The 24,497-nt window shown below is 39.7% G+C and overlaps 1 protein-coding gene across 9 annotated transcripts in view; it reads left to right on the top strand.

Annotated features, from left to right (window-relative positions):
• The window catches only part of tjp1b (tight junction protein 1b), a 92,759-nt gene that overhangs the window by 34,151 nt on the left and 34,111 nt on the right, over positions 1 to 24,497 (top strand). Inside the window, exon 1 of one of the 9 annotated variants that reach the window (XM_057329421.1) lies at positions 365 to 853. The exons of the other annotated variants lie outside the window; for them this stretch is intronic. Coding sequence (XP_057185404.1) covers positions 827 to 853 — 27 coding nt within the window. The 5' untranslated portion in view covers positions 365 to 826. Of the gene's footprint in view, positions 1 to 364; positions 854 to 24,497 lie in introns of those variants that run through there. 9 annotated transcript variants of the gene reach the window in all.

Genomic DNA, 24,497 nt, shown 5'->3' with positions numbered 1-24,497 from the left:
AAATGTTGTAATTTTTAATAATATTTGATTTTTATAATGCCATTTGAATTGCATATGGATTTCAATAACCATCTATCTATCTATCTATCTATCTATCTATCTATCTATCTATCTATCTATCTATCTATCTATCTATCTATCTATCTATCTATCTATCTATCTATCTTCTTTTCTGTGACGTATTTGCCTTTTTCACAATATTCAATATTTCCCATTCATTCACAACATGCATTTTAGAAAACCACGTCACCTCCGTGTCTTTCATTAAAACATTGTAAAAGTGGAACATCCCAGTAGGATGCTGCTCCTCTACTCTGTTCCCACCCCTGGAGAGATGCAATGGAAATGTCCGGGCAGCCAGACATGTCACTGTTGTGCTGTGCTGTGGGAAAGAGAGCGGAGCTCCATTGCAGTGTGTCTGCTGCACAGGGCTAAAGCACGACATCCCGCCCTCTGCTTCTCCACAGGTGTACGAACACACCTACGAAAGGATATTTTCATCCCGGACTGCTCGTGAAACACCTGGATCGCGTTCGACAGACGCGTTTTGTTCAGTGATTTCGCGAAATGTGTTCGCTTCATCAGCAATAAGAGGAGATCGCTGGCGGTACATGGCGAACTTTGCGCTGATGTGACATGTTGCTGCTCATCTTTGTACGAGATCGTAACGCACTTTAGCCCGACAAACGGGTCAGAGGAGGAGGAAAACACGGATTTTATCTCCGCTGGTTTGATTAAGCGGCGACAACCCTGATTTTGATTCATCCGGTTGAGGCGACAACATTTAGCCTCAACTTGCTTCAGCGCGAGCAGCTAAGGGAACAAAATGTCTGCCCGGGCTGCCTCTAATAAGGTTTGTGTCCATTAAATAGCGTTGTTATCGGTTACATACGATGTCAGTTGGTGTTGCTGCAAAAAGATAAAATGTAATTTAATCTGAGCGTAAAAAGAGTGCGAGTGATGCCTGAGGTCATGAATGTGGGTGCGTTTTAGCTCGAGCTAACGGACATTCCTCAACTTATGCTAACGCGCTAACGTTAGCAGATCGGTGTTGTAGTTTTAATAAGTTAAAATTTATATCTTACGCTTCTTTTTTACATACTACACTCTGGTTTTAAATGTAGGCCTCCAATTTTGTTATTTAATGGTTTGTTTTACATTTGTCTATTTTGTGTGTTAGAAATTAACGATCAATTGCTTAGCGTTACGTTACCTGAAGCTTCGAAGTATGATGATTTTTACATTTTATATTTTTAAACGTTAACGGTTTGCAACGTTTTAAACGTTTTTGGATCGTTTTAATATTTTAAAAGTTGAAATTATGACTGTCATGATAGCTTTTGAAACAACAAACAAAGCATTGAAATAAAATTGTTCATGAGTTGTTGACAGTATGTCAGAAGGTAATAGTGCGTTTTATTTGGTTTTTATAAAAGCTCTTTTGTAAAATGGTACGTGAATGTGTTGTTTTCAGAATGGAAATGGTTACTGTCATTGAATTTGAATAATTGCGTGCGAGTTGACACTGACAGTGATATCAAAACTGAGGGGAAGTGTCCCAGCAAACCGACGCAGTTGCTGACAGGAATAATACACAGCCTTCAGCAGTGTCTCATACACATGTGTTGTAGTGCTGGTGGGATTTGAACTGTAAGTCATTTGGTAACCAATGATTTAAAGTCCATAGAAACCACAGAATGGAAAATGTAAATGGGATGAGCTGTCGAATTGATAGTTTCTGTTAGGCGTGGTCTTCACATAGACACCTGTTTATGACGCACAAAGCCCCCCCCACAACAGGTGAACTTGTAACAGGTGAAACAATGCCGGGAATGTGACCTGCATGCTCTTTCTCAGAGTAATGACTCATGGGTTGCTATGCTGTGTGTAATGTTTGGATAAGTCAAGTGACATACCGGTACGACTAGATCAGCCGACTGAACATGATTTTCTAGAGTTTTTAAGTTTTTTTGTTTTGTTTTTAAGGTCTGTGTTTTGAGTTATGTTCTTTTGGTGATTTATTAATGTTTAATGTAAACAGGGGGCAATTAACATACCTGCATTTCCATGCCTACTATGAGTGTTTGCCTGATATGAGGTTTAAAACAATCACTTATGCGTTAGAAATGTTTAGAGTTATAAGAACGAGAAAAGAGATTATTTTTAAGTAGTAAGTTTGTGCAAAAGTGGCAAAGTTTAAGTGCATTGTATCCCTTAAAAGTGATTTTTTTTGTTTGAGTTGTAGTAAAAAAACACAAAAGTTTAACTGTAGTGTTAGTAATACCATGGTAATAAATCTGGTTGTCAATCTGGCAAAAAAAAATGTTTGTTATAATAAACGATTGTTCATTTTTTACAGATTAGTTTTTTTGTTTCGCTCATCACATCTGCAGGGGTCAGAGTCAAAGACTATCTTTTTTTATTGTAATCTAAATCACATATTGAGTTTCTCGTTTCTAAAGGTACCCCAAAATTGACTTTGTTTGTGTGGCCTAAGAGCAGCGATTATTCGTAGGGATACACCGAATGTTTGGCAACCGAAAAAATTAGGCCGAATAAGTGAAATGGCCGAATAAATTTTACCAAACATGACGCGCGCGCTTTATTAATGCAGCAAACATGTTGGCAGTGTCTGGAGCATTTTAAATGGTCAGAGAAAGACAAGCAGGAGACTTGCCACGTGGGAATACATTTCTGAATGGAAGGGTCTTTACAGGTCGGTAACTTGTACTTCGGACTGAAGCGGTTTTGCAGTGTAGCCGTAATCCAACAGTTTTCGTTTATTCATATTTTTTGCTTATAATGTTGAATGACACTTTTTAATGAAGTGTTTTGTTGTAGGGGTACAGAGTACATTCTTTCAGCAGTCAGTTATAGGCCTAATGTAGGCTATTCAAGAAGAGAGAGGGTTCCATTTTTTTGTTTTAATTTACTTGTTTTGCTCAATTTTATTTTAAGTTATATTGAAAAGCAAGACAAAATATAAAAAGCACATTTTGACCATTCAGTTTATGCAATAGTGAAAAAATTGGCTAAATAAGAAATGCGAAAAAACAATCGGCATTCGGCCTTCAGCCAAGTGTTTCATTTTTATTCGGCTTCGGGCAATAATTTTCATTTCAGTGCATCCCTAATTATTCGTTGACAAAACCGATGCAGATTCCTCTCATGGGCTTTTAACTTTGTGCCGGTCATTTCACTGGTCAAGTCTCCTGTAATCCTGTTGGTGAAATCTGTTCATGAGATCAAAGAGCGAACCGAAACATGATTTCCTGTCTAGCGTAAATGGGCAATTTTCTGTTTTCTTGCTTCATGCCCTTTATTGGTAAAAACTAAGGGGGTAAGGGTTCAAATTACTCACGGTTCGGTTTGTTTCACGGTTTTAGGGTCACGGTTTCGGATCGGTTTGTGCTATGCTCAGGGACAAGGGACTACTGACAAATAAAAATAAGAACAAATAATCAAGCTACAGGTAACAGCACCAATAAAACAACAGAGCAAAGCAGAAAATAAAATAAGATACTGTATATATACCTTTTAAGGTAGAAATGGATTAAAGTAATCAAATAAAACATAACATTGCATATGTACAAATGAAATAAAGACAAATCATAATTGAAGTTACAGAAGCTATTGAGTCACAAGCAGTGAGTGATTTCCTTGACTTTTAACAGACAGCAGGAATATGCTGCTGTCCCTTTAAGAGGAATGCAACAGATCCAGTACACTGATACTGTACACATGTGGTGTTTTTCGTCTGTTTCGTCCGTTCAATTAAGACATAACCTACTATGTTCAATTCAATTTATTTATATAGCGCTTTTCACAATGTGCATTGTTCCAAAGCAGCTTTACAGGAGCAAATAAGAAAACACAGCATAGTGCATGGTGTTTATAGACCAAGCAAGATCATTCTAATAAATAATATCTAATAAATAAATGAATAAATTCAGTCTCAAGCCAACACTGCCCTGCTGTGGTGAGGAACCCAAACTCCAATGATGAATAAATGGAGAAAAAAAAAACTTGGGAGAAACCAGGCTCAGCCGGGAGGGCCAGATCTCCTCTGACGTGTCATAGCTGCACTCAGTGACCCCAACCAAAAGCCACCAAGCAAACGTCCACGAAGAACTGGGAGATCCTACCAGCCACGACCCAGGAAGCCCCTCCCGCCAAAACCGTGGTCCAACCCGGTTCCATTCTGCGATCGACACCAGACAACAGAGGAACAACCAGGGAAAAATAGTAATGGCATAATGTAACTTTAGTCCTCGGTTGTCTGACATCGATCACAAAACCAGACCAAACCAGACCCACACAGCCCCAACAAATGAAACCCCCCAAACCACAACCAACAAGACCCCCCACTCCCCACAAACACCCACCCAGAAACCTCCAATCAAAGTCACTGAGTGCAGATATGTTTGTTAAGATACTTGACAAGAGGGGCATATTGACCTACTTCGTGTGTGAATTTGTCCGTTTAAGCGCTTCAAAGACAACTCAATATTTGCGCCATGTCTGAGACTTTCCTTATGCGCGCTTTGGATCTTCTCACAGCGCGCAAGCGAGTTTTCTTGTGCATCATCTTGCACTTAAATGTTTAAATTAGCAAGGCTTGAATGAGTGTAGTTTAAACAGCAACATGTGCTGTTCAGGTCTCACCTGCACTCGCGCGCTCACAACACCCGGGTGATGAAAGCGTAAGTGACTGGTCATAACAGCATATGCCAATCCTATTGAAATTTGTCTACGTTATTTGATTTGTTGTAGGTATTAAATGTGTATCCATCGACAAACATACATTAGCTGAACTTTGTCAGTCTTTTTTACGCATTATAATTTCTAACGAACCATATTATAAATGCGTTGTCAGATTTAAGATGAGCCATATTATAACTAGGGGGGTAACGGTTCAAATTACTCACGGTTCGGTTTGTTTCACGGTTTTAGGGTCACGGTTTCGGATCGGTCCAACGCGCCGAACCGTTGGTGGAGAACCGTGCGGTTAAATTTTTTACCGAGAACCATTACGCCCCTAGTAAAACACTTGCAGATGTCTACCGACCACAACTTAAATGAAACTTTAGATTAAGATTTGGAAAGTTTGGCACACAGAGGTCATGGCACTGGGTTTTGTTTATACAAGTTACCTGGTTAGATGCGAACATGCTTTATAGGTTAGGCGGCCTGCATAAAATAGTTTTTAAGCAAAGTAAATCTGTGAAAGCCATTGATTTTAATCTTGCTCAGTAAATACAGTTGTTATGTCTGTTTGCATTTTGAGTAATGTCCAAGTTCTCTCTTCGACTCGGGCTGCTTAAATTGCTGAAAGCTTGCAGGTTTTTTAGTGTTTTAATAGCAGTATTCAATTTCACCAGACAGTAGTAATGTAGACCCCTCTTTACTTGCCTTTTTTGCGTTACTTACCCATTATATTTAACAAAATTGCTTCAGAGTCCATGCATAGAAAAAATGGTAAATGCTGTGGCAGTTCAAAAATGCAGTAATACCATAGAGCAAATCCCACAAAAAATATAGACAAAAAAATATTTTTTGTGTCTAAAATTTCTTTTCTTTTCATTCCAAATTACATATCCCCAGCAAGCTTCTTAGTTTTATAGTGAGCTAATGAGGAATATTAAATGCCCACTATAATGTATTTAACTGGGATTTGGACCGTTGGTGTTTTTGTCCTTTAGTCACAGTGTGAGCTTGGGAGTTGGCATAGTGATTTTGTCCCCCCAATCCCCCCCGTTGGTGTTTAATCTTATGAAAGAATGTGGGAGTCGTCCTTTACAGCAGTACTGGCCAAAACCAGTGAAGAAATGGCTATAGGCTGTGTTTTCCAAAGTATTTTAAAACGGTCAGCAGACAGTGTCATCTACTCGTGTGCTCAGGAAAGAAACATGTAGCTGGTGTTTAATGCAAATCTAACTATTTACAAGTGGTTGGCCAAGGTTTTTGTTTAAGGTTGATATCTACAAAGCAGGATGGCGATCTTAAACTTAGAAGGGGTCACCGCTAAACCAGAGGATGCTGAAAGCCTAATATTGGCATATAAATCGGTCTGTTGTTTGTATTTGCACAACTGTGTTTTTACTCATTTTTTATTTAAGTAAGGTCATTTTTGTAGCAGAGTTTTTATAAGGTGGCCAGAGTTTTCTGTGATATTTGGCTGTATTTCATAAAAGCGTCCTCGGTTGTTCCATATAATGATGCATTTGAATCTTGACAGATCAAGAGATCAAGGTCAAAGATGGAGACCATAGCCATCTCTCTCTCTCTCTCTGTCTGTGTGTCTCTTAGGTGACCTGCTTTTCTATGAAACTTGGACGTGTATTCTCTCTTGTGGATCAGGGGATTATTTTGTGTGTGTGTTAGTGGGTTTTTGGGTAGGACACTGACCCAGTACATCTGCATGTAAGGCTTTGGTGCACGTGAACAACAGTAATTCAGTTTAATGGGTGTATAACTTAAGCAGGAGATCAATGCTTTTAATTGTAGCATAGCGAGTAAGTGGCTGTAAAGTGAAAAATACAATGACAGAATGGTAGCGTAAATTGAAAATAATGTTCAATGAATAAATAATAAGCACAACAGACTGGTGATTTTAAAATTAAATTGCACATTAAATGTGTGCACACAGGATGCATTGTGCTTTTAAAGAATCAGTGTGTTGCATTACAACGACGTGTTAAGTTATTTGTTATATTTTGAAGATACTGTTTACACTGTGAGTGTAATGCTGCCTGCTTTTAAAAGGTTAAAAAAACGCAATGATCCTAGAGCACAATATCATTACGTTTTCACTCCTGCCCAAAATAGATTTGCTGAAACATCACATTTAAAAATGGTGCCTTCAGAACACACGGACTCGAAGTGATATTGCTAAACTGAATTTATATTGCTACTATGAAAGTGTTTGAGACAAACTCATGCGTGGAATGCTTAATGGCGGTTCACTGTATCTGATGTACCCAAACTATGGAGGATCAGTCAGTTGTCGCATTTACTGCTAAAGCCGATGAGAAAGTTACAGTTGCGGTACCGGCACGCATCATCTTATATTTCAAGATTCTGCATCTTTCTGTTTCTAAATCTGGCTGCTGTCACAGTTGCTTGATTATGTTATTTGTGTGACTGGGTTTTGTGTCATTTGCCTGGATGGCTGTTCTTATAGCCATGAGCTCTGGCTGTGGCTGCCTCTTCAAAGGGATAGTTCACACAAAAATTGATATTAGTTATTTTACTCATCCTCATGTCAGTTCAAACCTGTATGACTTTTTTTTACTTCTGCATAACACAAAAGAAGATATTTAGACGAATGTTGGTAACCAGACATTTCATTTTCATTTTTGGGTGACCTTACTCTTGGTTTGGCATGCCAGTCTGAATTCATGTTTTGTTGTGAAAGTAAAGATAAACATTCACTTTATGCTTTTTTTCAATTAGTGAGAATAACTGTAGTATCAGTTTAGTATTGTTTGTTTAAACCAGCATCAGTTTCAATGCAATTTCATGCTTTTATGTTTTCTGGAACTGTTGTTATGACTTACTTAATGAAAAGCAAGTTTACATGCCTCATTTTGCACAAGCACAACATAATGTTACACATTAACAATGTGTAACTTGGGGTGTGTTCTGCTTCTGCATTTTGTAATGTGTGTACCGCTATAACATCCTCTCTTATTCAGTGGCTGGATGAAGAGGTCAAAGGTCACTCAGTTGTGATACCTGGCTTTGTTTCCTGCCGGATGGTGTAGTATTACTCGCCGCGGTGTCATCTGGATGTCAGCCAGATGTTCTAATGTAAACACTGAAACAAACACAGGCACCGTGAGAGAACATGGACACGCCCCATACCTGACATACCTGATCTCACATCTCACACCTGATTACTACAGTCTGTTGTTTTCATTGGAGTAAGCCATCAGACTGGTTTCGGGAAAACAAGCTGCGTGAGCATAGCGATACGGACCAAGGTCAGCTGATTTCTTTCTAAGATTATTTGTACTCCGCATTAAGCTTAGCTTGCTACTCAGTGTCATCAAAGGGATATTTCAGAGGCAAAGCAAAATTTCTCCATGTTTTAGTCACCCTCAAGGCATCCTGACTGAATATGACTTTCTTCTTGAAGAATATTGCAGTCGAAGTTATAATACCATGTATCATTTTACTCCCAAGCGGTAGAACGGGAGTCGCCTTTTTGAAGCTCCAAAAAGTGCATCCATATCGATCAAAGAACTGCTCGACACGACTGTGTGGTCTTAATAAAGGTCTTCTGAAGCGAATCGATGCATTTGTTTAAGAGAAATATCCATATTGACTGCGCCAACAATGTTGATGTCTAGCTTCCGTTATACCTTTGCTGCGCGTGAACCTGAGGCTTGTTTTTCCGGCAAATCATGGTGACGAAAGCTCCCGCGCAGAGGAGACGACATCCTATTGGAACAAAACGAAAAATGCTGCGTTTGTCACCTGAACTTACGACACACACCTGCGTCATTTGCTGGAAAAAAGCCTCTGTGTGTGGAGCATTTTAAAGTGTCAGAGAAAGACAGCACGGAACTTGCCGCACCGGAGTTTCAGTTTATGCAATAGTGAAAAAATTGGCTAAATAAATAGAAGAAATGCGAAAAGCCATGTTCTGTATTCGGCCTTCTGCCAAGTGTTAATTTTTAATTAAACCGTGGGTCCCCTTACATGGAATTCACCATGTTGTTTCTACCGCAGCCCTAAACGGACAAACTGCTTTACAGAGCATGTTTTGTAAATATCTTAGTCCTGTGTCAGCCACCGTAGTGCTTCAAAGGGAGGCGTGAAGTGAGCCATTGGTTGCAAATCACAAACCCACCGCTAGATGCCGCTAAATTTCATACACCGGACCTTTAAAGTTGAGTCTACAGAAAACATGCAGTTTTCTACAGATAACACCTTTTGGTCACTGCCTTAATACGGACATGGCATGTTTATGCATGCCTGAAGAGACTGAATATCATTTGACCACTTTCATTTTTGCCTCTGTCAATTTTAGACGCAGCGCCCGAGACACGTGTCTATTTGTAAGTCAGAGGTACGAGCGCATAATTATTCTGCTTCTATAAATGAGGGCATTTCTTTCTCTGTACGTTTCATTAAAATAGCATTTTGCCTGTAAACAGTCCAGAAGAGATTTGCTGTATGACGTGTTTTCATTACTGTCTGTTCGCACGAGATCCCGTCATGGCCTGCCTATCAGTGCAGAGCACAGCATCAGTCAAGTGTCCTTGTTAATTGATTATGTAAAATGAGAGCTCTGATATCTGTATCTCACTGGAGCCAAGCCTCTCGCTTTTGTCTACCAGGACAGAAGGTGTGTTTTTGTTGGTGGTAGAGTCTGTCCAGGGCAGCTGTTATCAGCTCTTTCCTGGTCCTTTCTGGGATCTGTGGACGTGCCTGATAATTCCCAGCAATGCACTTGGTTTGAGTTAAGTCTGTTAGATACTGGTGTGGATTTAAAGTCGTCATCACTTCTAATAGGTCTGATTGATGTTGATACAGATAAGCATCTGTCTTAATGAGATTCTCCTAATTGGTTGAAAGTGGCTCTTTTAAGGATTCACTGATGTGGAAATGGTCGACGCATTAAAGCTTTGGCAGTAACCAATGCAGTGGCTGATGTTATGTATCAATACGTTTTTGTCTGTTAAAAATGAAGTGAAATTCCACAAAATGACAATATAGGCATCATATATGCTGTATGAAGATAAATAACTGTTTATTTTTCTTAATGGCTGGTTTAGAAAGAGAATTGAATGGAATACTGTGCTATAAAAAAGCGTAATATCAGTTCATGCTATTGTCAGATGTTGATCATTTTGTAATTATCTGAAAAAAATAGTTTGTTCTATTTGCCCATAACTGTAGATTTCTCATGGAATATTGTATAGAGCTAGATTTGTCACTTTTAAAAATGGAGAAAAAATTCTAATTTTAGTTTTTTTTTAGCAAATCTGTTATGTGCTTTTGTCATTATTTCTTTCTTTTTTGTTATGATTTTTTATTTTGTTTTAGATTTTATTTATTTGCAGTTAATAATTGTATGGTCTCAACTTATTCAATGTTTTGAATAATTTTTTTCAGTTTTTCAAATAATATTTATGGGCCGATATTTGATTTCAAGTATTTTAATGGTTTCAGTTTAGTTATCTATAATAACCTGGACAAAAAGATTATCTTGAGATTAGCTAGTTAGTGGTTGATCTCTTTGTGTTGTTGAGCAGTTTGTGTCTGTTTTTCTGTCAAAGCATCCTATTCCATTACGAGGCTGATCTAAAGTTAGCCATGTCACAGCGGAATGACAGGATGTGAGTGACCCGTGACACGATCCTTCAGGCACAAGTGTGACGTGGCCGGTGGTCTGGTCATCATCAGAGATTCCCTGTCTCCCCTCTTATACCAGCTGAGAACTTAAAATAACTGCCTCCAGATAACTGCCCTACATGAGATCCTTGAGCCACATTAGCCTTGAACAGTTGTAAAAATGATAAAGAGTTGTAAAAGGTAAGGTGGATTAGCACTGATAGGCTGCAACAGCAAATGTTTGCCTTGAATATTTTTTCCTAACATTGTTCCTTTTGTATAAAAATACGTCACACCCTCTGATTTCCTTGAATTGGAATAGTGCTATCCTTTGTGAATGTCACTTGCAGAGGTCATTCAAAGGAAATGAACTACAGCATCCATACTGTCCTCTTGGTCCCGGTGAAACCTGAGCTCTAATCATTACCTATGGGCTCTTTATAATACTGTAGAGTCAGCAACCTTGAGCTTTTTATAGCTTTTTGATACAGCTTCGCTAGTGTCACGTTTTCCCTTCTTTTTTGCCCCAAAGAAGTCCTTCAGAGGTTGCAGATGCCGGTCTTGATCGACAGCTTTTGATAGTAGCTGGTTTGTAGGGGTGGGAGAACATTTTTTTCTTTATGAATATCGGTTCAATCTGCTAGCGATTCGAATCGATTCACAAATAAAAAACAAAAATTTATTTGAAAATAAACATTTTTTTATTTTATTTTCTTAATATAATAACATGACGTCTTTGGAGCAAATAAGGTGGAAGTCAACTGCAAGAGCGGTGCAGCACCCGGACCTTTTACACGCAAACACAGCGGAGCATATAGGAGCAATAGAGAAAAGAGAGAAAACCAAATACATTCAACCCTGTAGGACTAAACTGCAATATAAAACGAAATTAATTTTTAGGATGGTCTTTCTCTGCATCTGATCTGTGCAGTGAGTGAGCGGCAGGGAAAAACAGCGCATTCAATTTACTAACGTTATACCGCAGCTGACTTGTCAGTAAGTGCAAAATAGTGTTTCCCAAAACCTGTCAGTTAAACTTACAGAACATACTTCTGTAAATCTGCATAGTTTGTTAGCCAGACGGACGCGCTGGGTGCTCTGCACGGGACTAATACACTAATATTGGTAAAACAGCCACTCTTTTAATGTATGTGTATGATGATTTTGTCATACGATGTGGCAATGCGTGGAAGTGACTGTCGTTTAACTTACAGCACTAATGAGTCGCGTTTAATTACTATTATGTACTTGTTTTAATGTCTGACAGCAGAATACTTCAATGAGAATGGCTTTAATGGGCACTCAGTTGTATTAAAATACAATATGTGACAGTTCTAAGAGTAGTTCGCCAAAGTACCAACACTAGTAAATCAGAAAATATGCGAATTAGTACATCAAGAATCGATTCTGAATCGAATCGTGAGGGACCAAACGATTCCCACCCCTACTGGTTTGGGACCAGATCATTTTACCTACAATGCAGTTACTAGAACATAGCACAGTAGCCTTTATTGTCGATAAAGTTTTTAACTGTATTTTAAAGGGGTCATATGGCGCGAATATGTGTTTTTCTGTGTCTTTGGTGTGTTATAAGTTGCCCATTCATGTATTAGACACGTAAAATTGCAAAAATTAAAGCGGCGGAACAAAAGATGCATTCTATCTAAAAGTGAATGCTCACCCAGACCTGCCTGAAACCCCTCGTGTAACCACACCCCCACAAATCTACGTCAGTTCGTGGTATGATTTGACTAAGACCGCCCAAATGTATACGCAAGTAAGGTGGGCGTACTTGTCAGTACTATTGCTTTGGAACCTGATGTTCCAAATATGGTAAGAGGCGTTACATTTCCGTCACATGCTTGCAGTATTCGACCAATCACTACACACTGGTTAACTGGCCAAACATAGCACATCTCGCTTTTCAGAGCCATGAGCTTTGTAAAAAATCTGCTCGTTTCAGAGAGGCGAGGAGATACAAACATGCACGGTATGTGGAAAATACCGCGTTTTTGAAACTTAAATCATGTATACACATTGCATTACAGCTAAAACAAACGATAATATTAGTTTTAGCCGTGTCATATGACCCCTTTAAAGCTCTATCAGCACCTGTGGATTGAACAGTGCAAAATGACGTTTTTAGGGATGTAATGATTCACTCAGCTCATGATGCGGTGTGAATCACGATACTGATCTCACAATACGACGTTTTCACGATTTATTTTCAAAATGAGTTGGGACAAATTAGAAATGAACAACTGCCCTTTTATTATTTTTCAAATGCTGCACATTTCTTTGTAAAATAAAATATATTTTATGTCAAATAACAAAACTAAATTGCAATATTAAAACAAATTCCAAATCAAATAAAAAATGAATAATACAAGTCTCTTTAATATAAACAAAGACTTTATCTATGCTTTTCCTGAAATTTTCGAATGCAACTTGCCACTGCTGTTCAAAACATGTATCGTGATTTATTTAACATCTCAAACAACTTGAATCGTCACGTATTATAATCAATTTTCAACCGGCTCGCACTGAATCGTTACATCCCTAACGTTTTTTCAACGGGATTTGATTTTTGTGAAGCGATAATCTTCGATAGCTCATTGTGAACAGTCATTGTATTGTATCTTGATTTTTTCACTGTCCTATTACAATGCAGACATTCAGATATTGCTCTTCAACCTGCTCGTTTCATGCATATTTCCTTTCATTTTTGCAGCACTTGAATGGACCTAAAAAAAAGATTTCAATTTCACACCTTATTTACCATGTAGCTTCTTCTTCAATGTTTATCCCTTAGCCTAAGCCATGTAGCTTAAATAGTGACTTTTTACCTTGGACAGTACTAGTCCTGATAATACCCACAATCAGTAGTCATAGTAGAATTAGGTCATGTCCACATTTAATTGACGGCTACATAGACCACTATAAAGTAGGCAAAACTGCTCTAGAATCAGTGTGAAAAAGCTGTCCGTAATTGCTCCAATGCAGTAATTTGTTGCAACCAGGAAAAAACAATTCGCACTGCAGGCACTTCTGATTTGCAAGTCTGATTTTTAGGAGCAACTATCTGCACTGTTATTTAAAATCAATCTTCTCAGTACAGTGTGTCCTGTTAGTGTAGTCCTTTTTCAGCATATCTACGTTGGTTTCTTTAGTATTGATGTAGGTGTCAGAACGCTGCCAGACTGCTTGCAAAACAGGGTGCACCAAGCTGGCAGTATGAAGATGTTTGTCCTGTGCATGTGTAAATTGGGATGTCTAGTTGTTGTACTCAACGTGTGTGAATGAGGATGATCATCTTTATTTCATCCTTCTATTAACCCACCATATGGTACTACTAGGGCTGCACGACAATTTATCGCGATACCACTAAATCCTATTGAAATCGAGCTGGCTGCGATATGCAATGTGTCGATATTTTTTTTAATGCGTAGTAGGGCTGCAACAACTAATCGATAAAATCGATAATAATCGATAATGAAATTAGTTGTCAATGAATTTCATTATCGATTAGTTGGTCTGTGACGTCACTTGATGTCACGCAGTTATAAATCAAGCGCGTCTTCTTCCCTTTTAAAATGACTGTAGCGAGGAAGGCGGGACGAGAGCCGTGGGGCAGGAAGGCGGGGCCGGTGGCGTGAGTGATAATGAGTATCAGCTGTACGCGCACCGGTCCCGCATGCCTCACGGGGAGCTAGGGAGCATAAGAGGACGAGCGACGGGACTGCTGACGAGAGAGGACCGGGCCCGGAAATGTTAAGTTTTATTTATGTTTGTGTGGCCGGCAGTCGACCGTGAGGTGGCTGCCGGCCTTTTACTTCCGTGTTATTGTTTGTTTATTTTTGATTGAAGTTTATTGTTTAAATGTTCGCCAGTTCCCGCCTCCTTCCTTCCCTACATTGAACTTTGTTACATTGTGCCGAAACCCGGGAGGAAGGAGGGACATGCTGTCGAAGAGCCCTCGCCGCCGAGCGGCCTCGCGGTGCTGAGGAGTTCGGGCAGCGCGGACGAGGGCGTCCGCCAGCGGCTGCCCGAGATCGTGGTGCTGGAACGATGGGATTCGGTGGGGACGGAGAGCCCGCGGCCGTGCTCCTGGGACGAGGTGGGATGGCGGCCATGGAGGGAGCTCGGGAGTGCCGGCTGCCCTCAGCCAGAAGCCATCGCCGGCCGCCAGGAGGCGGAGGAGGATCGGGCCGTCCACCGAACGTCCAGCACCACAGCATAGCACCGCGAGGAAGAGCCTCTCGGCTGGCTGAGGACCGAGCGACGGCGTGTGGGGAACCGGACTATTTTTTTTTCCTCTCTCCCCTCTCTCGTCCCTGTCGCTCGGGGTGCTCCCGGCTCCGTTCTCTCGTCTCGTCGGTGCGTACCCCCAGGCGCTGGGGCTCTCAAGGGGGGGCCCCCCGGGGGGAGTAAGCACAGGCGCGGTGGTACCCCCCGGCCTGTGAGGGGCGATGGGGGTATGTAGCGAGGAAGGCGGGACGAGAGCCGTGGGGCAGGAAGGCGGGGCCGGTGGCGTGAGTGATAATGAGTATCAGCTGTACGCGCACCGGTCCCGCATGCCTCACGGGGAGCTAGGGAGCATAAGAGACGAGCGACGGGACTGCCGACGAGAGAGGACCGGGCCCGGAAATGTTAAGTTTTATTTATGTTTGTGTGGCCGGCAGTCGACCGTGAGGTGGCTGCCGGCCTTTTACTTCCGTGTTATTGTTTGTTTATTTTTGATTAAAGTTTATTGTTTAAATGTTCGCCGGTTCCCGCCTCCTTCCTTCCCTACATTGAACTTTGTTACAATATTTTAGATGTGTCTCCGTGCAGCACTGAGTTGCGCAGTTTTAAAGTCAGACGTGGTCTCTCGCGTGGATGGTCTCTCCGTGCAGCGGAGTGCGCAGTTTAAAGTCACACGTGTCTCTCGTGCAGCGCGAGGTACGCGTTTTAAAGTCAGACGTGTCTCTCCGTGCGGCACAGTTGCGCAGTTTTAAAGTCAGACGTGTCTCTCGGTGCTGCGTCTCTCCGTGCAGCGCGAGGTGCGCAGTTTTAAAGTCGACGTGTTTGCATGCATCTCTTCAAGCTGCGCAGTTTTAAAGTTTAAAGGGGAGAGGTGTTTTAAATGACAAAATTAAAGATTATATTAGTAAAACCCAATTTGTGGCGTTTGCACTTTGCAAAGTACATAATAGGCTAAATACTGATTTGGTGGTTTATTTAGTTCAGAGGTGGGTAACGAAGTACATTTACTTGAGTACTGTACTTAAGTACACTTTTTGAGTATTTGTACTGAAGTATTACTTTTTCTGTTTACTTTTTAGATTTAGATTTTTTTTTTTAGATTTAGATTCAATTTATTGTCATTGCACATGTACGAAGGTACAAGGCAACGAAATGTGACCTCTGCATTTAACCCATCCAGAGAGTAGTGAACACACGTACCCCCGGAGCAGTGGGCAGCTATCACTGCAGCGCCCGGGGAGCAAGTAGGGGTAAGGTGCCTTGCTCAAGGGCACCTCAGTTGTTACCCGCCGGCCCTGGGAATCGAACCGGCAACCTTCTGGTCACGAGTCCGACTCTCTAACCATTAGGCCACAACTGCCCCAACTGTTTTACTGTACTTCACTACATTTGAATGACAAATATCTCACTTTTCATGGCACAAAAAAATGATTTCCTTGGCCGACCCTCCCTCGCTCCCACGTTTGGGAGAGACTATTGTCAGTTGCTTCTAATATGACACACCTGAATCAACTCACCAGGTGTGTTAATTATGGAGACATTCACAACATTTTGGGAGAAGGCTAATGAGTTCAGTTGTGTATACTTTTCACATATCTGATTTACTTATCATAAGCAAAAGATGTAATTACATTTATATCCGATTAATCGATTAATCGAAGAAGAAGAAAAGATCGACCAACTAATCGATTATCAAAATAATCATTAGTTGCAGCCCTAATGCGTAGCTTGTCTGTGAAGCATGTCTCTGGAATCGGTAGGAAATGCTTCTCGATCTAAAAGAAGTGCGAGTTTGAGTCTATTATAATGTGCATTTGAAAAAGCAACACCCGTCAAAATTGATCATTATAAATATACGTTATTATCATAAAAATACCTGATGAGACTTGAGTAACAGTGATAAAAAGATGTCCATAGGCATTGCCTAGATTCTAGACTGCGTTATGGTCTTCTTCTGCAGTGCGTAATTGGAGTTGCCGCACGAGAGCGCCCTCTGGCTTTCGGATGCAGCAGCATTTTCCCGTACTTTACTCAAAAGCTGTGCATAAATCACATGATATTTATCATCGGTTTATCGCGACAGCCCTAGATACTACTATCACTGTAGTACATGAGGAGAAGTCGCTTGAATTCTGATGTTGTTGATCACACTAGAACCCACCGCCAGTTATCTGAAATTAGAGTCAAATCAAAATAGATACGCAAATTACATTTTAAATTGGACACAAAGTATGAACACAAATGTGTCCTTTAGGACACCCTCATGTTTAGTCTAGTAATTAAATGCTGACAAAAGCCATATGCTAAGAACACAAAACTAACTGGTTGGGCTTCAAATAGCACTCCTTAAATTCACTATGTTATGCCTGTACTTATTAGTATTGAATGAGGAATGGAAGTAAAATGTAAGTGGAATCTGTCGGCACTCCAGGCCAGAGCATTCCATTGTGACAGCGCACCAAAGTTGTTGCACATACTTCTGACAGCCATCATTTTTAGAAAGCTTTGAGTTGGTGTCAACACATCAAATTTAGAGGAAGCCACGGTTGAGCACATCTGATAAAAGATTTTGTTTTATACAACAGCCCCATAAACAAGAAGTTATTATTAAAGCTGCAGTCTGTAACTTTCACCTCTGTATAGCCATTTGCAGACCCTGTTTACTAGGGATGGGCGATATGGCCCTACAACTCTATCACGGTATTTTCTGGTATTTGTTGCAATAACGATACAAATTACGATATAACTGTAACACCATCCACCGCTGTTTTTTGCTACGAGTGATAGTAGCTGCATGTAATCTAGAGCCTCAGAAACACAAACATTAATCAAAAAGTAAAATGTACCCCAAATAGACGTGCCGGTATTCGGTAATGCGATTAACCGCGGTAATGGATTATCACGAGTAATCGAGTACTCGTGCCCATCCCTAAGTAATAGGCTTTTTAGACACAACATAGCTAGTTATTTTTATAAAGAATTTCCAATAGAAGCCATGCAAGATTAAGTTGGAAACTAATTTATGCAGCATTATACCGACATTTATTAGTAGTTTTGTGTTATGGCATCCTTCAGGGTCAGGATCTCAGCTAGTGGAGTGCTAGAGGCATTTTGGAGTCTTGTTTCCCCCCTTGGGCACTGAAAGGGTTAAGACCGATACAGCACTTTATACTGCAGATGGATCTGCGCTCCTACCGAGCAGAGCAGTTCTACAATAAAGCACGACTGCAGCTCACCACACACACGCTTACTGGCTCGTAAAACATTGGCAGGCTAATGGGATTTACTTGAATGCTGTTTGGTGGAAGAGATCTCAGAGAAGATGATGCTGATGGAAAAATGCAACTTTACCGGTGTTTCAGGACTGAGCCAGGAAGTGGATTACCTTAACATGCGTTGAGATGCTTGTCACTGGATTGTTGATGCGTTGGATGCACCTGATCTCTTTTGAAAAGTGATTGGACGGTGTACTCTGCCGGACATGGTTTAGATTCTTTCTTTATGTTGTACCCCTCTCTTTCCCTTCCCCCTTTCTCCGCACTATCTCCTGCCCTCCCCCGCCTTGTGCCGAATGAGTTGGGGATCTCTCGGTGATCAGTCAGGTTCAGTGTGAGCATTGGAGCGTAGCCAGTATGTACGCAGGTCTGCTGGACCCTATGTTTGGATCATGTGCACGACCGAAGAGTTACAAATATGCCGGCGATTCTTCTGAGTTGATCTAAGGAGCAGATGTAAGTACCGTAGTCTGTTCATGAACCTGTTGTAGTTGTTTTGTGTACGTCTGTTTAGTTTCATTTGAGTTGGCCAGACGTGGTCCTGCGTTACGGAATGCAGAATGACGGGATGTTGGATGCTAAGTACTTAAACGCAGTACAGCAAGTGTCGCAACAGTTGCGCAAAATTGATGTAGCTTTCAAATGGTCAGGGTTGCTTTAGGTCTGTAAATCTGCAGAGTTGATGATGTCACAGTGGTGCGTATGTGGAGGATGCTGCTAGTTCTCCGGGGACCCCCCACTACCCCCATGCAATGACTTGCTGCGAGAATTCCTGCTTGAATAGCTGTTTCACGTGCTTCTGTAATGTGCTTTCATTCATCGTCACCACTTTCAAACACATCTTTCTCCATTTTTGAAGTCATCATCTACTACATGTTGCAGTTTGATGCCAGATCCAGAGGTTGTGTGTGCGTTTATGAGAGAGATTCAGATCTTTTCCATCCTCTTCTTTTGGCTTTCATTCAACATACGCAGTGTTTTCTCTGAGCATTTGTTTACACTGTCCAGTGTTTTCTGCAGTTTGTGGCTGTGTCTGGCTTTGCTAACACAAAGCTGTCAGATGGTTAGCCTCATAAAGGCAACATGATATCAAACATGACCTTGTTGACTCTCTTAATACATGCTAATTGATTATTTTGCACAATTTATCAAGGCACATTATCTTAAATAAAACACTTTTTCATATTATTCAATAAAATGTAGGCTGGTAAATACAATCATGTCCTGCCATAAATTATTTCCAACTTTCACTTCCCATGTATTCACTTGGAAATATGCCACATTAAAGGGACCATAAAATAAACATTTTGTTGTCATTTATTCACTTTCATGTCGTTCAAAGCCTGTATATGACTCTTACTTCTGTGGAACACAAAATAAGATATTTTGATACAATAGAAGTCAATGGGGTTTAGTGTTGTTTGGTTACCAATGTTCTTCAAAATATCTCCTTTTGTGTTCTGTAGAAGAAAGAAAGTCATACAGTTTTGGAATGACATGAGGGTGAACTCTTTTTGTGCAAAGCACACTTTGCTTGTCATACAAAACTGCTTTCTTAAAGCATTGGTAGAACTGCTGAACAGAACGAAAAAGTAGGTAGTTTCTCAAAAATGGGAATAAAAGCTCTTTACTCCAACATAGTATCTAATTTAGTTTACGGTATGGAAAGCCAGGTAGGTACACCTGCTTTCATTTTTGGACTATCTTCGTATCCTCAGAGACCTACCCACAAACTCTACAAAATTGTTGTTGTGTAAATTGATGTTCTCCAGCTGTATGTCCCATAACGGCACGACGGCGCTAAAGTTTTCCCTAAACATCATCCTCTGATATCTGCATTGTGAGAACGCTAGTTCTCGGTGTCTGAACCCAACGGCGACAACGGGAGAGCTATATTTAGCATCTCCCTCTCGCTCGATTTGTTTCTCTCTCTCACGCCTTTGTGTGCTGAGGATAATGTGCTGTATCCAGATTTGCAAAAGACGCTGTATGCCTGTCTCCCAGTTCACACTAGCACAGTAATGACTGTTAACAGTTTAACTATTTGCAATGCCCCAGTCACGTGTTACAAAGAAACTCTGCACTACGCAGAGAATCACTCGCACAACTGTGTCACATTTTTACTCTAATGATGCAGCTATTTTGATCCGTTTTAATGGGTTATTTCAGGCCTCAGTTCCCTGGTACTGTTTGCACGCTTCCAATCTTAACTGGTAGCCTAGACCAGGTTTTAACATCCCTCTTGTCAGTTTGCCCCTGTCCAGTTGCACATCATGAATGTGACCGATACGTACGCCATCTCTGCATCTTTTTTCCAGCTCTCTTAGAATTAATGCCCTCTTAAAACAGGTTTTGTGTCATAAAAAAGAAATGACTTGGTTAGCTTTATGTCGGAATGGTTTGGCCCAGATCACTCGTTACGGCTGCGTTCAGCTGTCTGATCCATCTGTGACTGGTTTCATTGCTGCCCAACCCTCCAGACCTCTGACACTATAGCGCATTGGCAGCCAGTCATGCCAGGGTTCATCCTACAACATGAAGCCTTGATTGATCGAAGCGTGGATAAATGTTCAGTTGATATGTCGGGGAAGAAATGTTTACCATAAAAATAAAGAATTGGGGATATCATGGATACTTATAATTACCATAATATAAGCCCGGTTTCTTAGACAAGGCTTAGCCTAAGTCAGGACTATGCCTTAGTTAATTTAGGCTATTTAAGTCGCTTTTATTAAAATGCCATAAAAACAACATTACCGATGTGCATCTTGAGACAAAACAATATTTTAAGATATGTCAGGGCAAGATATTTTCAGTTGAGACAGCTCAAAATTCCTTTTAGTCTGGGACTAGCTTTAAGCCTTGTCTGTGAAACCGAGGCATAGAATATTATGGATCAGTTCTTTAACCACCGCACCACATGACCACAGACCTTCTTTCAAAGTTCTGTTTAATCAGCCAAGCTGAAGTTGGATTTTTGCCACACATTGCAGAAAAATATTTTCACTTGGCTCCACCATATAACTATTTCAAGCAAATGTTTCATTTAGTGATTTCATTCCTATTCTTTTTATAAAACGTATTACATCAGATTTGGAGTTACAGGTTAGGTATGGGCACGAGAACACGAGTACTCAGATGCAAATACATATTTTAAAGGGATAGTTCACCCAAAAATGAAAATTCTGTCATCATTTACTGGCACTCAGGTTGTTCCAAACCTGTATAAATATATTTGTTCTGAAAGACCAAAACAAAAAACACAAAGAAAGATATTTGTAAGAATGTCAGTAAACAAGCAGATCTCATCCCCCTTTTACTGCCATAGTAGGGAAAATAAATACTGTAGGAGTCAATGGTGGATGAGGTCTGTTTGGTTACTGACATTCTTACATTTTAATCGATTAAGCTTATGATTTAAATGCATTCAGTAAACCTACAAACAGATGGTGAAAAACAGCAAAACAAATCATTTGATGCTTAAGTCAGATAAGTTTCCAAGCAAATTGTAACCGATCAGACATACGCTTTTAGATCAATAGGTTTTCATCATCATGAAAAAAGTTCAGTCAAGTGACCCTGAACTTTTAAACGATAATGAACATCATCTAATGTTGCAAATGTTTCTATTATGTGGATTTGATTCTGTTGAGCTCTATATGAGTATTGTGATATTAATGTTTAATCGATTAATTGGTCGATCATTTTAATGGTAATCGATTAATAATATTCTTGAAAATGTACAAATTGTTTGGTTAGTGGAGAGGTGTTGAAAAGAATATAGTTTTCAGTTTGGTGGACGATTGAATGCATGTAAAAATCTCATAGACTTTGCAGTGAAGGGAGCAAAGACGTATCTAAGGAATGTATTTGTGGGAGATTGGAGACTTTGTGGGCTTTTTTGACTTAACGCACAAGGTAACATCACCCGAGTCTCTGTTACATTGTAAGCTGCTTTTCACTTCACATGCCTTGAAGTCACAGGATGAAGATGGAGTTCATTTGGTGCAAGACAAACCAGTCAATTAGAAAATGAAAGAGAACCTTTTCTTTCTGTCTCTGTCTCTTTGTGTTTCCCTCCATCTTTTCTGCTCTCAAGACCAATTAGCGCGAGTAGCTAGCTACTGCACTACAAATCTTTATATGTACAAACACAACCTCAAAATGCTGCCTCATCAGAAAACAAGGTTTCCCTTTGTTTGGATGAACCGGCCTGCCTTTGCCAGCCAAGGCATGCATTAGTTGTCATGCATTAGTGCTTAAGCACACAGACTGTGTTGTTTTTGCATTTCTTTTGTTTCTTTGAACTAAAAAAAGCATAAATGAAAGAAAAAAGGTAAGTTTCAGGTGTGAAAAGTGAGGTACGGTAGTACCGATTCATGTTGTCATTCTGCCACATAATAGACACATGCGTGTGTCGCACGCACACATGCATTTTTAAAATCCTGACCGAATAAGAAATCTGGTTGCAGTACACACATAAGGAGAATCTTGACAGATTCTCATATTTAAAATCTTAAACATGCTCATACTAAAAGATTTAAAACTCTTGGCGCATCACAAACTACAGGAAAATATTAAGGTTATCGTACCAGTGGACGCACGCATCACATCATCCGCTCACCAAGAACTGGAAGTAAACGGTAATGAGGACATCTAGTGGTTTTCAAGCGTTCATTTAGACGTAATAATAATTTGCTTGTAATTGTGTATACTTCACTAGAGGGATAAATTTAAGGTAGATGAAATGCAAATGATTAGAACTAGGGCTGTCATGATTATTAAATAATCGTCTCATCGCGATTGTTTGACCTCATCGCGATGGTTTCAGATCATCGCAATTATTGCACATCTCTTTAGAAGACACTAGGGGGAGCTGTAGTGTATCTGCATATTTTAGTGTATATATTGTTACTAAAGCATGGTAATACTTGTAAAATGTACCACCACAACACAATCACTTAAAAAAAAAAAACTAAAACATATACAAATTACCTGCAGTACAATTTAATATTATTTAAGAAAATCTCAGTGTGAAAACCAGTCTACCAAAATTTCATTAACACACAAGTAAAATTTTATTGTAGTCTTGCAAGTGAGAAAAAAACAGACTAGTAGCTTTTCTATGACTGATAGTATTTTAATGGTGGCTTCAATTCACACCTGATCGATTTACTTAATTTACAAGTATTTGGTGGTTGTATTATTGACAGGTAAAAGCCTAAACCTTAAATATATGATGACCCAATTTTTTCCGATGTATTTCCAAGAAAAAAACATAGTCTTGTATTCAGAACAATATGGTCGTTTCAATCGCTGAATCAAAAATGTATGAGAATTAAATGTCAAAGCTCAAAAACAGACAATTAATCGCCACAATCGCCAAAGCCCCAAAATAGACAATTAATCGCCATAATCGCAATGATTTATTAGACAATTAATCGTCAATCAAATGTCATAATCGTGACAGCCCTAATTAGAACACTTTAAAATACTGGGTAAAAACAAAACTTTACTATATTACTATATACTGCTATTTCATACTATTTATAATGCAGGTCAGGGTTGTTTGTTTATCACATACATGTTTTACTGCTGTAACTGTTTTACCGGGTTTATCAAAAAACATCTTTTATCTTTGAAAATGTCTAAAAGGATGACAAAAAAGCAATTACCCCAGTGAAAACTTTATTTATTTTTAGATGTTATGTAAATAAAATTATTACCTTGGGTGTTTCGTTCGATGATTTAAATACAACTCATGTCTGCATGCCAATGTCTGCATTCTATTTTCGACTGATACTGATACTTCAACTGTCAACATGTGGTTGTTTTGTTCTTTTGCTTGTCTTGTATAGGCTGTAGAACAAATCACAGAACATGGTGCCATCTAGGTGTATTCTCCTGAATAACATGCACAATTAATGGATATTTCACAATTCCTTATGACAACGATTCATTTTAAAGTTACTATCGAGACAACTAGGGACATGGTAAATTTGTACTCAACATATATTATAAACCATTAAAATTTGTTTAGAAATGTAAACACGATAGTGCTTTTAATACTGAAAAAGCTCAGCTTTCCCATTCACTTCTATTGGTTTAGTGGGTTTTTGCCTTACCTAATATGGCTGCGCCGTTGACGTATCGCAGCAAGCAACGGTGCGAAGCGACCAATGCAGCGTCTATTATGTCTATGGTCCTAAGGATTTTGAAGACCCGGAAATTTTGAAGAGGGAACCTAGAAAGTTTGCAGTGTAAGAAATAAACCTAAAGAATATAATTACAATTGGAACGGATAGTTTGTTTTATTATTTGAAAAGGGCAAAGTTGATTAAGAGAATGTATATATACTGTATATATTTGGGTGGGATATATTTCTGGTTCACACTCTAACACAGTAGGTGGCGATAATGCACCTTAACGTTGCTGCTGCAACAAGAAGTAGCAGCAGCAGCTCGTATTAACGTCTATGTTAAAAATAGAACTCAAAGGACGCATTATAGAGGTATTTGGTCAGTTTACATTTTAACAAGATGTTCCTACATATCTGCTATCCATGTCACTGCAGCATCAACTCCGTCATTTTGCAGTCTTGACTCATATTGGCTGTTGTGAAAGTACACACGT

This window comes from Triplophysa rosa, linkage group LG3 (assembly GCF_024868665.1).
Source record: "Triplophysa rosa linkage group LG3, Trosa_1v2, whole genome shotgun sequence".
Taxonomy (NCBI): Eukaryota; Metazoa; Chordata; class Actinopteri; order Cypriniformes; family Nemacheilidae; genus Triplophysa; species Triplophysa rosa.
This window is presented reverse-complemented; position numbering and strand designations above follow the sequence as displayed.